The sequence below is a fragment of the Orbicella faveolata genome, unplaced genomic scaffold (assembly GCF_042242905.1).
Source record: "Orbicella faveolata isolate gen_17 unplaced genomic scaffold, um_ofav_v1 contig_1, whole genome shotgun sequence".
NCBI lineage: Eukaryota > Metazoa > Cnidaria > Anthozoa > Scleractinia > Merulinidae > Orbicella > Orbicella faveolata.
The window spans coordinates 31,658,045-31,671,985 of NW_028301536.1; the positions used below are offsets into that span (position 1 = coordinate 31,658,045).

Consider the following 13,941-nt stretch of genomic DNA (forward strand, 5'->3'; position numbering starts at 1 on the left):
AACATCCCTGTTACAGTCAGACCCGGTACAGTGTAAAGCAAGGTGAGTGATATGTGTCCCAGTAATCTCTTCAAAGCGTTCAGTTAGTTGGGGCGCAGCTCGAGAAACGGGGAGCGAAAAAATAGGGGAGAAGCACCAAGTTTGCCCACAGGCGTTTTTTCACCGTTCTGTTGCCGCGCTTCTCCCCTATTTTTTAGTTGGCCGTTTTTCGCATTGGTCCTCAACTAACTGAACGCCTGGAAGAGGCTAGTGCCCCATCACCACATACACACCTCACAGTAATATGGTAAGTTTTAGGTGAGAATAATTTGTTTTGAATTCTAAAAAGGAACTACCCGTTTTAGTCTGTCTAAAGGCGTTTATTTTTTGCTACGAGTTATTTTTCTTAGAGAGCACGAGCGAGGGTGTGAGAACGATTGCGGAGAACGGGAGGCCACTGAGCGGACGCCAAAACATATGTCTGTTTTTCGTTTTTTTTTTCCCAGGGCCACCCGGCTGAGCCGGCTGAGCACCCGCCTGAGCACCCCGCTGAGCACTCGGCCCTCCTTTGAGTTAATCAATTCAACTTTTTTCCCGCAATTTTGTGTTAAACATTTTCTCTTTAATTGTAGGTGAATCGAGGCCATGTACATATTAACCGCTGGAACTAAATTTTTTGGCTAAAATATTTTTTTGGTAGTTTTCATTGGTTCTGAGCACGTGAACGGTAAATGCAACGCATGCGATGTGATTCACCACGTGACTTATTTTGACCAATTATTCGAGGGAAGAAAATTCTACAGGATATCGAATTTTTCTGAAGTTCTGTACTTTCCCAGCCATTACAATCCAATCCTTCATGCTACCGTGGTTCCGTAGGACAGTATTGCGAAGCATCAGTGCTAAGAAAAGTGAGAAGACTACATTGCAACAGATAAATGTCCTAAATTCTGCAACTGCGAATGCAGAAGAGTTTTGAGGCCGCCATAGCTAAAATTCAGCTATCGTATTGGCCAATCAGCAAGCTCATGTAGAAAAGACAGAGGGAAACTTGAACTAGTCTAGTTGCTGCGCGAGGCCTGTCGCAAAATTGTACTTTATGGCGGAGCAATCGCTATGGTGTTGCGAAATCTTCCACAATTTGAACATCACCAAGGTTAGTTTTTCTCTGAATTGCATCTGATAGCCTTAACGGCTTTCACTATTTTATACTGGAACGACTAAATGCTATTACACGCTGGGAATTGTGCAAGAATAAGAGAGTTTTGCTGTACGTAAATAGGGTAATCGTGCCACTTAGACGATGTTTCGACGATGCTTTTTCGGTTTTTTTTTGTTACTCAAACTAATAATAAGCTTCATCGCTCGATTGATCAATTGATCTATAGAGCTTGAGGTGGTTTTCTGTTAAAATGAAAAACACGAAAAATAGTTGATACAAAATATTTGTGTGACATAGTCAAAGTGGTTCATTCACAGGATCGAAGATCAGAGAAACTTAATGATAAGAATTCAAGGGCTGAAAATAAACAATTCGAAAACAATGGTGACATACATGGAAATAAACAGTCACCTGTGCCCACAAACATGAGTCTGGTGGTCAGAATTTTCGAGTTCCCTTCCTTACAGCAAGCAACACTTGGTGAGAAGCCCGGGTGTTTAAGGCAAGCAATTTTTTTTTCAAAGGTTGTCAAGGAACCAACAAGGTACAAAATTAGGAATAATTTACTTTTATATTTAAAAGAGCCCTTGAGCTCAATTTTGTGATATGTGCCTAAATAAAGCTGCTTGCTTACTTACTTACTTAGTTAATAAGATTTATGAGTTCTGTTAAACAATTATAGTTCACCAGTAAATTTTCTCCAATTCTTATTGGTTTAAATTGATCACGTGACACGACAGTGTTCATCTGCGGAGAGACACTATCAACCCATAGTGCCCGTCCGAGGAAAATACCCTGATGAATAGTACTCGTCCTTGAAAATGTTTCTGTAAACAAGCGGGCTTATAGAGAATAAACAGTTAAATTTGTATTAAGAGGGTTTTTGTTTGTTTTCTTTTTCAAATTTTACATTTGGCTTTCATGGCTTTCATCTAAAAAAGTTGAAAATAATTCAATATGATTTTTGAACTGGCGTGCAGAAGAAAATTTAGTGATGAACAATAAAGACAATAGAGCGTTTATGTCTCGGAACTATCAGTCTGATAGTTTCCCCTTGGAAATTTGATGCTCTTTAAACTAGCATATTTGGCCTCAAAGCTTCGCTTCTTGGGCAGATATTTGTTTTAAGAACATCAAACTTCCGCGGGGCAACTATCACCCGATATTTCCTCAACAGAAACACTCTATTGTTTAATTAGATTATGAGCTCAAGATTTCTATTGCGTGATAGTTGACTCGGGCTGCGTCCTTGTCAACCATCAGGCATAGAAATTGAGAGCAAATAATCTAATTGTTTTAGTATAAATCTATTAGTCGTTCAAAACTTTATCTAAATCCTCTTCACAGAGACTTCGAAAATGCAAAGAAGCAGCTGTCATTTTGGTAAAAAGCGCACACTGCTATGCTACACGCTATCTATCGCAGAATAGAAAGTTAGTAGCGTAGCCAATCAGAGAATGCCATTTGAGATAGAACGCTTGTAGATTTATACTTCAAGGTGATAGTTGCTTTGGCCCAAGGCCAAATCAACCTAAACCTCATGGAATCATGAGCATATAATCATATTAGGTTAGTTCAATTCTGCTTTACAAAACTCATATGATTCTCTCATGTTCTCCAAACCGGTCAGTGTAAGACGCAGACTGTGGACTGCAAACTGCAGACTGCAGACCTTGGGTGAAATGCAGACCAAGGGTAAAATGTAGACTGCAGACTAGAGACTTTTTAAGTATATGTTGTGTTATTTCCATTACTGAGTACTGACTGTAAACAGGATTATTCTGGCTAATGTTACTAATCCCAGTGAAATTCTGCACTCTGGTTAGCCTGAATGTTACTCAAGTTAGTCTAAATAATCTCTGGTTAGCCTGTTTATGGTTAGCTCTCAATGATGGAAATGGTAACATGATTCAGTCTGCAGTCTGCTGTCTGTATTTTTCCACTGTTCTGCGGTCTGCATTTTACCCTCAATTTGCATTTTACCCTCAATTTCCATTTTACCCCAGTTTCTTATCCTAGCTAGTTAAAGTGCTCATAAGGTCAAAATTTTTATTTTCTCATCTGATTCTATGTATCACCCAATGAACTTCTGCGAAAAAATTTTTTGATTTGGATAAAATGCATTTTTTACAGCTTTTTGAAAAGGTTCAAATTTGCCGCCATTTTGGTCCACCATTTGCATCAGTCTTCCCTCGGATTGGAATGAGTTGTGATGTCGATTCAGGAACATGTGACTACAGGCTAGACTCATTTCGCTGTTTTCTAGGCGTCTCTTTAACTCTTCGTCTAAGTGTTTTTCTTCTTCTTGTCCCTTGCAGTAATTTTCTAGCCATTCTTCTCTTCCGGCGGTTCGTCTGCATATGGCTTGAGCGAATTGTCTTCGTGTTTAGCTTTGTCCGCTCGTTTCGCTTTTTGCAGCTTCCACTTCTACATTTTCAAATTCATCTTGACTATATTCCGTGGTATTATTGCTATTTCTATGGGATAACTCTTCATCCATGACAAACAATTTTGTGTTGTTGCTCCTATGTTGTATTTTTGTTGACTTAGGGTTCCTGAACCTACATCACAAGCTTCAGTCACGTGGCCGATTATGAGCATGTAGATCTTGTGATCAGTGGCACGGGTTGACCGCAAGAAAATAGGATTTTCAGGTTTTTAAAAATTCATAAAAAAATCGAAAAATTTTTTTGCAGAAGTTCATTGCATGAAATATAGGATCAGATGGGAAAATAAAAAATTTTCACGTTATGGGCACTTTAATTTGGCCTTCTCCTTCAGTAATAATAATTGTAATAATAATGCTAATAATAATAATAATAATAATAATAATAATAATAATAAAGGTTTATTAGCATTCCACTGAGCGTGGCCCTTCTATGCTAAGACCTATATACAGTAGTAATACAGTTGCTTGCCAAAACAATTCAGAAAAGTTTAACCCATTGGCTCCTGAATGAAATTGCATGCAACCCACCCCTAAATTCCCAGCGATTTTTTAACATTTCAGAACGAGCACGAGCGTTAAAAATAAACCATATGCGCGGTTAACACACACACACAAGATCAGGTTCGAAGACATCGTTTATGTTAAGTTGAATAAATGAAGGGCCAAAATATTAAAAAATATCAACAAAAAGAACTCAACTTGATGTTTAAAACTGATGAGAAAACTAGAAATTATATGATTGCTTTGCCGTGCAACCAATTGCCCAACAGAAGAAAATCCAACAGGAATCCAGTGTGCAAAAATACTGTTCACTTTTAAAACCTAACATTCCCCAAAACAGGGCACCAAATGAAAGAAATATGAAAGGAAGTTCAATAACAATAAATTTTCACTCAAGCTGTAGTGGACAACCCTATTTAAAAGCAAAAAAATGTTCAAAATTTCACAGATGTGTTTTGCTGCATGATCGCATGTTCAAATTAATTCTTCACGCTAAAGCGAAAGCTCTGAGTTTCTCCCGCCCACTTTTGCAGTCATTTTATTGGCCGTGGCATTACCAATTGTTCCAAAAGTTGAATTCACTTTGAAGCAGCAATGTACATTACCATTTTTGTTTTTTAAAGTCCAGGAAGTCTGTGATCTGTCTTCAAAACTCATTTGAAAGTGCACCGATCTTCATGTTTTCACAGCGGTTGAAGGAAGGAAAAATTCTTCACCAGAAGGGTTTGACGACTCTGTACTCCTTGATCTTCCATTCTGAGGCCACCTAAACATTAATTTGTATTTTTCTTTTCTATTTTAAATTCCAAAGCAGCAATTTCTCCGTGTTAGGAATGAAAACAAGGCCTTTGAAGTTTGTAGATTTGGCCCGCAGCGTGTCATGATAACCTGCACTTTATGAGTGCATGATTTTAAGAAGACAAACTGTCTTTCTAGGACCCCTAAAGTCCTCTAAAAATATGCTCAGTAAGTCAATTCTGATTGGTTTGTTTGTCCTCAAGAACAACAGAACAATAAGAGAACCAAAAAGTCTTCAGGGAGGGTGGGAAAGGCTATTGTCCCCATGTGCTTTTTTTTGGGCGGTTACGAGCGGCACGGGAAATTGGAGGGGCTTTTTGCATGGGCAGTTATGGGCAGCACGGGAGTCAATGGCTTAAGGAAAGAAAAAACTGGCTGAAATTTTTATGCATCTGAAATTTTAAACATCCGAAATATTTACAGTACAGTGTAAAACACTTAATTAGCTTCAAAGCTCCAAGTTTCCTTTGTGGAGTGAACTCTGCTTGAGATACGTGTACGCAATGGCTTGACATAATTTGTCTAATTTTCTCATCAATGTGTCTGTGAAACCTTGAAGGTGCAGTAAACAGGGATCCAGATTGGTTTTCATGAAACTTGTGAGCAGGGCAAGCATGCCAGATATTATACTTGCCCTGATAAAGTGTAACTTGTCCCTCAAAATATAGGAAAGACATAAACATGAATTGAAACTTTGTTTAATGCCATCTTATTTTGTGTGCATATGGGTCTAGGTCTAGGTAGTGTCTCCATATTTATGACTGAATGAAATAGTTAAAGAAACTAGAATTATCTCTGGATTGTATTTCTTTTGTCTTATCTTAGATGATTGACCCAATTGCCGAGGTGGCAAGTGAAGTACCAATTTATTGGAGAAATTCAAATCTTTGGTTGGCAGGCATCTGTATTATTTTCAATCCTCTCTTCTGGAATATTGTGAGTTCACTAGTGCATACAGTTGTACGTCTATTATTATGCCTTTTGGACCTTTTAAATGTTTAGCATCTAACAGTGCTGTATAGCTCTTCTTAGGTTTACGATGCTAGTAAACCTTGTTAGTATGAATGAGTATAGTATATTCTACTTGGAATAATAGGAACATTTCTAGGTAAATGTCAAACTTCACAGAAGTTGAACAAAAATATAGATCAGATTGATCCTAATAATTATTAGTTCTACCCATGAAAACATCAATATTCTTCCTGAACACAACATTTCCTTTAGCATCAGGTCAAAAGAATGTGATGGTCATGTTAGTATATGTTATTGGCTGGCTGGGAGGTCCATATAGTGAAAAACTGTCACCGAGGTCTTGAAAATGCTGCCTGAGGCCGCAGGCTGAGGGCAGCATTTTCAAGCCCGAGGTCACAGTTTTTACTATACAGACTGACCCTAAGCCGGGCAATAACATGTTTATCTTTTCCTGTTGTGGTAAACTGGCTTACAAGTGGGTTTGTTTATACAACTTTGTCGCTGAATTGGCTTACATGCTGTCTATAAACCATTCGCACTAGAAAAAATTCTAACAAGCGAACGAGCGGGTAACTCGGATACTAGACAAAGAAAGATGTATTAAAGAACAGATTTATTTTGAACTACTTTATGTTAGTTGTATTTAGTTCACCAGTTAAGTTCAAAAGTGTTTATTGGTGTGAAATTTCGTGCAAAGTTTGAAGTTGTACTACAAAAACAATTTCTGTCAGTTGCTGCGAATCACTCAAAATCAGACTTTTCTACCGTCAATTGAATAGCAGATAGCGAAGAAATTTGTTAAGTGTATTCCACAGAATTTCTCTCAATTACAGCAATGATCAGAGAGGTAGACTCAATTGAAATTGCTTCATTTTTTACTTAAAATTGTTCACAGAGCGACATACAAGATCACACACCATTACAGTGCCGAGTTACAAACAGCCAAACAAACTCTCACAACTTCAAAAAACTCAATTGAATTTACTTACAGTGACTTTCCTTGCTATTTAAAGCTAAACAAAGATAAACTTGTGTTGATTAATTGTCTACGGAAGTGTAAAAAGGGTGAAAGATTGAAGATTACTGATAATTCGTTCACGAAAATAGATCAACTCGACGGATTCTGCCCGCTGTGGCGGTCTGGATGAGAAAATTCCGCCTGCTCCAGGAACCAATCAGATTGCAGGATTTGTTGAATTCCGCCCGCTCATGAGCTGAAAAAAAGATAAATTGACCTTATTTTGTAATAAGAAAAAATGGAATAATTCCAAATGTGTTTGATTGAGTTGCTCTTCTTATACCAAAATACAAGGCATGTATTCCAATAACTGTAGGTAGTAGAATACTCGGAATAGGTCTGATGCCATGGAATGATGCACTTCCTTGTAGTTTCAGTGAGTCATTTTCTGTTCTTCTTTACAAAAAAGGTTGCACATTGGGAATTCAGGACACATGCTCTGACCCATTGGTTTGGCTCAGCAGAGAGAGGATGTTATGCATTGGCTGTTGTCATATGTCTTCTAGGATTATTTAGAGACTACTGGTAAATATATTTTTATCATACACCGGCTGGATCTAAGATAAATGGTGACTAATTTCTGGAAAAAAAAAATTGTAATGTTTTTTCCTATTTTCCTGTGAAATGAAACTTTTCCTGTCAGTAACAACCAAAAAAGAATTCCTTTGATTGAAATAACATTGGTTTGCAAGTTTAGCTTTGATAAAACTGTATCCATAGGTGTGTGAGCCAGGGGGTGGGATGCAGCCACCCCATTTTCAGAAATTTTTGAAGTTTTTCGGGCAAAATGCTGATGGATCAGGCAAAAGTACTCGCGAGAAAATGTCTCTAAAAGGTGGTCAAGGCCAGGCATGTAGGCTAGATTCTCTGACATTTGCCTTATCAAAAAGGAGTTAGGTCAAATGATATAAGGATCCAGGTATTCTGTTTTGGAAAAGCCATATATCATTTAAATGTGTGTTGTAGAAATCCACAATAAAGATATTTTTTCAATCAACAAAACAATGAAAAAAGAATCAAAGGAAATGAAGACCAAAACTTTTGCTTTTGTGGCGACTCTGAAAAGAGCCGTTTTGAATGGCTCCACAAGGAGCCATTTAAAAATTTTCTTGAACCGTTTTATTAGACACCAGAATTGTTAACGGGTTTGTTTTTACTGCGATTTGAGTGCGTTTGGACAATACTCGTTCTTTCGGGCATCGTGCAAATTTTTTCGGGCAGGTGTCCATATGCTTATGCCTGTATTACAGCATGAGCTAAAGGATTTTGCTTCTTTTTTAACAAGTTTGTTATAATAACAGAGCTGAATTAGTGTGTTGTAATATTACACAGGTTTGAGGAAGCAATTTCAAGCCAGCCTATTGCAGTTGCCATGTGTACAGATCATGTTCGTCTCTGTGGTACTCTGCTGATTGTAACTGGCACAGTTCTTGTCCTGAGCAGTACTTGGTCACTTGGAATAATAGGAACATTTCTAGGTAAATGTCAAACTTCACAGAAGTTGAACAAAAATATAGATCAGATTGATCCTAATAATTATTAGTTCTACCCATGAAAACATCAATATTCTTCCTGAACACAACATTTCCTTTAGCATCAGGTCAAAAGAATGTGATGGTCAATCTACTGCAACTTAAATCAGTTTAACATAATATACATTATAGCTTCAAAAGTGCTACCTTATTGTAGAGGTACAGTCTAGGTCTAAGGAAGGGTCAATTTAAAGCTATAATGGAAACTGAATTATTTATATTATGGACATTAATTTAATTTGTGGACAAATGGAATTTAATTTGTGGACAAATGTGGAGTTGTCATAAACAACTTTCTGAGCTTAGGTCAACTCTGAAGACATTTGGTCCAAACCTTAGTCACTTGACCCCTCCTTCAACCGATACTGTACCTCTATTTGAAAGCTATAATGGAAACTGAACTATTTATTTGCAGGGGATTATTTTGGACTTCTGCTGAACAAGAGAGTTACAGGTTTTCCATTCAATGTCATGAACAACCCAATGTACTGGGGATCAACAATGAACTTCTTGGGATACTCATTAAGGTAAAAGTCTCGCTCTCTTTTGTTTTTCCTGAGACAATGTTAGTAACATACATACATACAGATGATCCTTTATTAAAAGTGTCTGGTCATTGTAGTGCCAATGGCACTAATTGGGGTCACAGATAAAATACAAATCATTCACAATTATTTTAGAACTTAAAACTTAAAAACTTAAAAATCTTAGCTTAAAACATTTTTCTTAAAACTACCTAAAATACAAAATTATTTTGTGCTAGGGTCTGTTGGATTATGCTCGTAAAATAGAGTATTATGCTTTTGGGCGTCACCTGTGAAACCAGGGTATTATGCCCAAAATTATGCTTGGCCAGAGGTATTATGCTCAAATTATACCAGACTAAAATGACACTTCTACCCCACCCCCCATATAGGCCCATACCTGTTAAAGGGGCTAGGTCACGCACTTTTAGGCAATTTCAGAACTGATCAAATGGTCATAGAATTAACTAATAATATATCACAAAAATGGCTCCAAACTATAGAAGATCTCAAACAGAACATAGGAAAGCCAAGAAGTGACATGGATGGACAAAACTGGAGACGATTGAAATGCATTGCACTTGGGTAAAATTGAAAAACATTGGCCCACCTTTTCTCAAATTTATATCAGTGTTTATTAAAATGTCATTTACACAGCTGGAAAATCATTCTCAGTTGTCATGTGGCTGTGATTTTACAAATGAAAGACTCTTGCTCTGCGAATTTGACATTTCGAGCTCATAATTAACAAAATTAAACAAAATTACCTAAAATAGCGTGACCTGGCCCCTTTAATTCTATCATGATGCAAATCCATGAACTATATACAAGCTTGGAAGCCTGGCATGAAGAGATAACCAGACCTTTGATTATACCAAAATGTACTGGGTACGAGTCTTAGGTATCAAGTTCCTAAAATATTCCTGCTTTTATCAACGGCTTTTATCAACTTTGTACATTCTAGCTTGAATTGCTGGCAAAATTTGCACACACTTCTCACAGTTTTCAGAAACAACAGCATAATGCTGCAAAAATGTTAGTATTATGCCAGCATTATGTCTGATGCTCCAGATATTATGCTCTGAATTATGCCGGCATAATGCGACAGACCCTATTTTGTACAATATATTTCTTACACAGCAAGAACTAAGTTGAGCATAATTTACAATCCCCAATATATAAGAACATGTACAATTTAAGGGAACTTTACTTTCATTGAATATTATTCTAACTAGTGCTTGGGAGGCATGGTGAGCTCAGGGTTAGTGTGTTCATCTCCGGGTTGAACGGTCTGGGTTTGAGTGCCTGCCGTGGACATTGTTTTGTGTTCTTGGGCAAGATATTTGTACAGTTAAGTTAATCTTTAATCTTGGAATAAAGGTGAGAAACTACAAATAAAAGCATTACACCCGCTTTCAATGTTACATGCATAGTGACTATCTCTCGACATGCCATCTTTTGACATGCTATGTAACCTGGCCTACATCAAAATGTAAGCACAAGTGGCTTCTTTACGGTCAACCTCGACTTTTAGTCATGAAAGATGGATTTATTTGACATCAAACTAGGCTAGGAGTATCAAGAAAACATTCTGTGAGGGATAAATCAACTGTTTTGAATGTTTACATCTTTCGAACATTAACTGAGCGGTAGTGGCCCAATTCTACTGGAAGTCACTATTGAGAGCTAGCTGATTGACTACACTAAAATCGTTTGAATTATCCCATAAATCGGAATTCCACAATCTTCTTTATTCATTTGAGGTCAGTAATTATCATATACTTGTCATTTGTTCCGCTAATAACCGGGAAAATTGCCAGTTTCATAGGTAAACGGTCTTTCAGCCGTTTACATAGCATGTTGAAAGATGGAATCTCGAGAGATGGTTGAAAGATGTTGCCTATGCACGTAACACTGAAAGCGGGTGTAAACGTTTTTCATTAACAACGGTCAACAACCACCACCATTACCTCACAGTTCATTTTACTAAGCATTACAATTTCTCTCAACATTTGTTTGTACTAAAGTTGAAATTTTGAAAACTTCTCTTTGTGTTGTAATAGGCGATGTAGTCCAGCAGGAGTACTCCTAACAGCACTAGTTGCAGTATGTTACAAAATAGCCCTGTTATTTGAGGGGTAAGGCTTAGTTGTGAATTAGATGTGAGGTGACCAGCTTCTGTAGAACTTGTCTTCATTTTTGTTTGAGTGGACATCATTAGCTTTGCTCTCACCTTCCTCTTGTATATAGATTGTGGCAATGGCAAGCTTTCAGTTGTCAAATTGTACCTGCAGCTGGCAATTTTGCTGCCTGCAGTGAATTATTTGATGTCTTCTTCACACTGGAGTCTGAAAACAAATATATCTCTGGTCTTTACTGTCTTCTACTTTTGTTATCTGCCTGCTTGTACAAAATACTTTAACAGGACTGGCCTTCTGTGGACATGTTATTGTTACATATAATAATCAGTTTTACTTTGAAAATGTTAATTTCTTCGTAAATTTATAATTTCGATTTCAAACTTCTGAGACAATGATTTTTTTTCCTTTTCTAGGCCTTTTACTGAAAGAATTTATGCTGAAAAGAAGTTGAGACAAGAAAAAGAAGAATGAAAATTAATAAATTATGCTGATAATTTATTTTGACCTCATTTTCTATTACTTAAAAAAAGTGTTAAAACTACAATTCAAAGTAGGTTATTTTTTATTCATTGACATGGAACAATTTATTTCAGAGTTTGGTTTAAGTTAAGAAGAAATATTTATATTCATAAAGGTTGACAAAATCTAGATATTGTTAAGTTTTTCTGGGTTTTCCTGTTTTTGCGTCTCAGTTTGGTTCCAGAGCCTGACAATATTTCATGTGACATTGTGGGCTGGTTATATCCTACTGCAACTGTGCAACGCATTGGACTGCCAAGGCCCCATTAGGGGTTTTCGAGCTACGGGATATTTGGGAAAAAAATTAATGGGATACAGGATATGTGGGGGAAAAATCAATGGGATAAAATCTATGGATATTTAGAACAGATATCCCGGGATATCAGGTAAGAAAAGTGCTAATAATTCAACTGAAAAACGGATTTTGCACTTCTTTACTAAACAGATCAATCCAAGATCATGGAGATCAAAGGAACTGAAGAATCCTTGCCCAGAGTGGATTATTCAGTTCCTCTGATGCACCATGATCCGAGAGATCTTGGATTCATCTGTTTAGAAAAGAAACGCAAAATCTGTTTTTGGATTTAAGAATCCAATCTTGGATTTTCTTTAAGAAACGCACCCTTAGATCGCTCCTAATGGAGCCTCACTGCTTGTTGCTGGGCCATCACCAAATCTTTAGTCTGCAAATGCAGACGTAGCTGTAAATTTGTCTGCATTCGGAGGCTATTAAATCTTAATCTAATGCTTGTTTTAGTGTATCAAGAAATAAGGAGACATTAGGGGTTGTTAAAAACATTCAAATTGTAGATTAAAAAGAACTTATCTGAGCCAAATCATTTACAATCATTTTGGAATGAGGCTGTTTCAGCTTGTTTGCACAATGACCTGAAAGCCAGACATAGAAAACATGAACAGATAAAGGACAAGTTTTTAGACTGATTATCATTGACTTAAAATATCCTGAAAATATGTTTCCACAGGTCAGGAGAAATTAGGAAACATTTCTGAAATGTCGCATAAAAATTCTGATAACACAATACTGCAAACCCTAATGTTGCCTTCAATAACTGACTCTTAAAAACTAATGATTGTGGTTAAAACTAACATGCTGTTGCTTGTTGGAAAGAGAGAAACAAGTTCTAGCTGAATTGCTGTGTAAGTTGTTGTTGTTTTTTTCTGTTTGCCTCAAATAGACCAAAAATATGCCAACACAAGAACATTAGACGGCTTCTTGATATATTAAGTTATTTACCGCTCCTTTGTTCTTTTGGCTCATTTTCCAGTCTGAATTTCAGCCGTCTCTTCTCCGTTACTCACGAGGAGGGCGTGGGAGAGAGAGAGAGAGACTCTCCCACACCCCCATCATGGGTAAGGAAGAAGAGACGGCTGAAATTCAGACTAATTTTCCAACATTGCTGTGATTATTTGTTTGTATTGTATCATATGATAAGAACTTTTGCGCTTTACTGTTGATGTTAATTTGAAATTACCATATTTTTTATTGTCTTTAACTTAACATGTCATAGGGACATGGCATTGCCTTATGTGCCCAAGGGCACAAAGAAGATTTGAGTAATTAAGGACATAGCATCCTAATCTCTTGGCTCAAAGTGATAGTATCGGGTAGTGATAATGTCCATGCAGGGTACCAACACATTGTAGTCAAAGAGACTAGATTTTAAGTGTGGGTTCTCAGATCTAAAATTGGGGAAAATATTGCAAATGACAGACTTTTGATTTGTAAATGAAAAGAAGTTCCTCTGTGCAGACTCTGAAGAACTTATATAAATATGTGTATAGTGACTAGCTTATTGTAGCCTTTATTCCAATCGGACAAGTCACTGAACCTGGGCCAAGATAAACAAAAACAAGTGGTGTTGAAATTTAATAAATCTGTGATGGACAAATTGAGTGTTGCTAATTCTTAGGAATTGTGGCATGAGTCAGCAAGCAATGACAGTCAGCAGGATCCCACAATAAGCTGTGTTTTCATGGTAGAGGGCAAAATGTGTCTCTCACTTATTCTTATACTGTGCAAAACACTTTCTCTATTCAAAATTCTCGAACGTGATTGGCTATCAGCAGCCCGATTTGAGCATTAATTAGACAGTGCACGCGTCATGTTTGTAATTGGACAGTACGCGTCATTTTGCGGGCGCTGTTGCGGTGCACTTTGTTGAGTAAACTGATGTGTTTTAAAGCATTCATAACGACGTTTAATCGTTCAGTGCTCAATCGATGGTTTGTTCGTTTCTCGAATTTTTTCATAGTTTTGATTAATTGGTAACAGCACATCGTGTCGTCCAATTCAGTCTGTACTCATACTCGTGATTAACAAATCTC

The 13,941-nt window shown here is 37.1% G+C and overlaps 1 protein-coding gene across 2 annotated transcripts; it reads left to right on the forward strand.

Moving 5' to 3' along the window:
* The first annotated feature begins 793 nt into the window (after nt 1-793).
* On the forward strand, nt 794-13,505 carry LOC110047189 (phosphatidylethanolamine N-methyltransferase-like). Of its 2 annotated transcripts, XM_089277210.1 has the most exons (7): nt 794-1,135; nt 5,715-5,825; nt 7,289-7,404; nt 8,212-8,357; nt 8,827-8,938; nt 10,999-11,073; nt 11,490-13,505. In XM_089277210.1, exons 1-7 carry the CDS (start codon nt 1,079-1,081, stop codon nt 11,545-11,547), a joined length of 675 nt encoding a protein of 224 aa, XP_089133336.1. In that variant the 5' UTR covers nt 794-1,078; the 3' UTR covers nt 11,548-13,505. The 2 variants fall into 2 exon arrangements, with proteins under 2 accessions (XP_089133336.1, XP_020608595.1); XM_020752936.2 differs by lacking the exon at nt 5,715-5,825.
* Nucleotides 13,506-13,941: the final 436 nt, after the last annotated feature.

Coding starts and splice junctions, on each gene's coding strand:
- LOC110047189 (XM_089277210.1), top strand. CDS start 1,079: ATGGCGGAGCAATCGCTATGGTGTTGCGAAATCTTCCACAATTTGAAC. Junction 1,136..5,714: donor ACAATTTGAACATCACCAAG/GTTAGTTTTTCT, acceptor GTCTTATCTTAG/ATGATTGACCCAATTGCCGA. Junction 8,939..10,998: donor TTCTTGGGATACTCATTAAG/GTAAAAGTCTCG, acceptor GTGTTGTAATAG/GCGATGTAGTCCAGCAGGAG.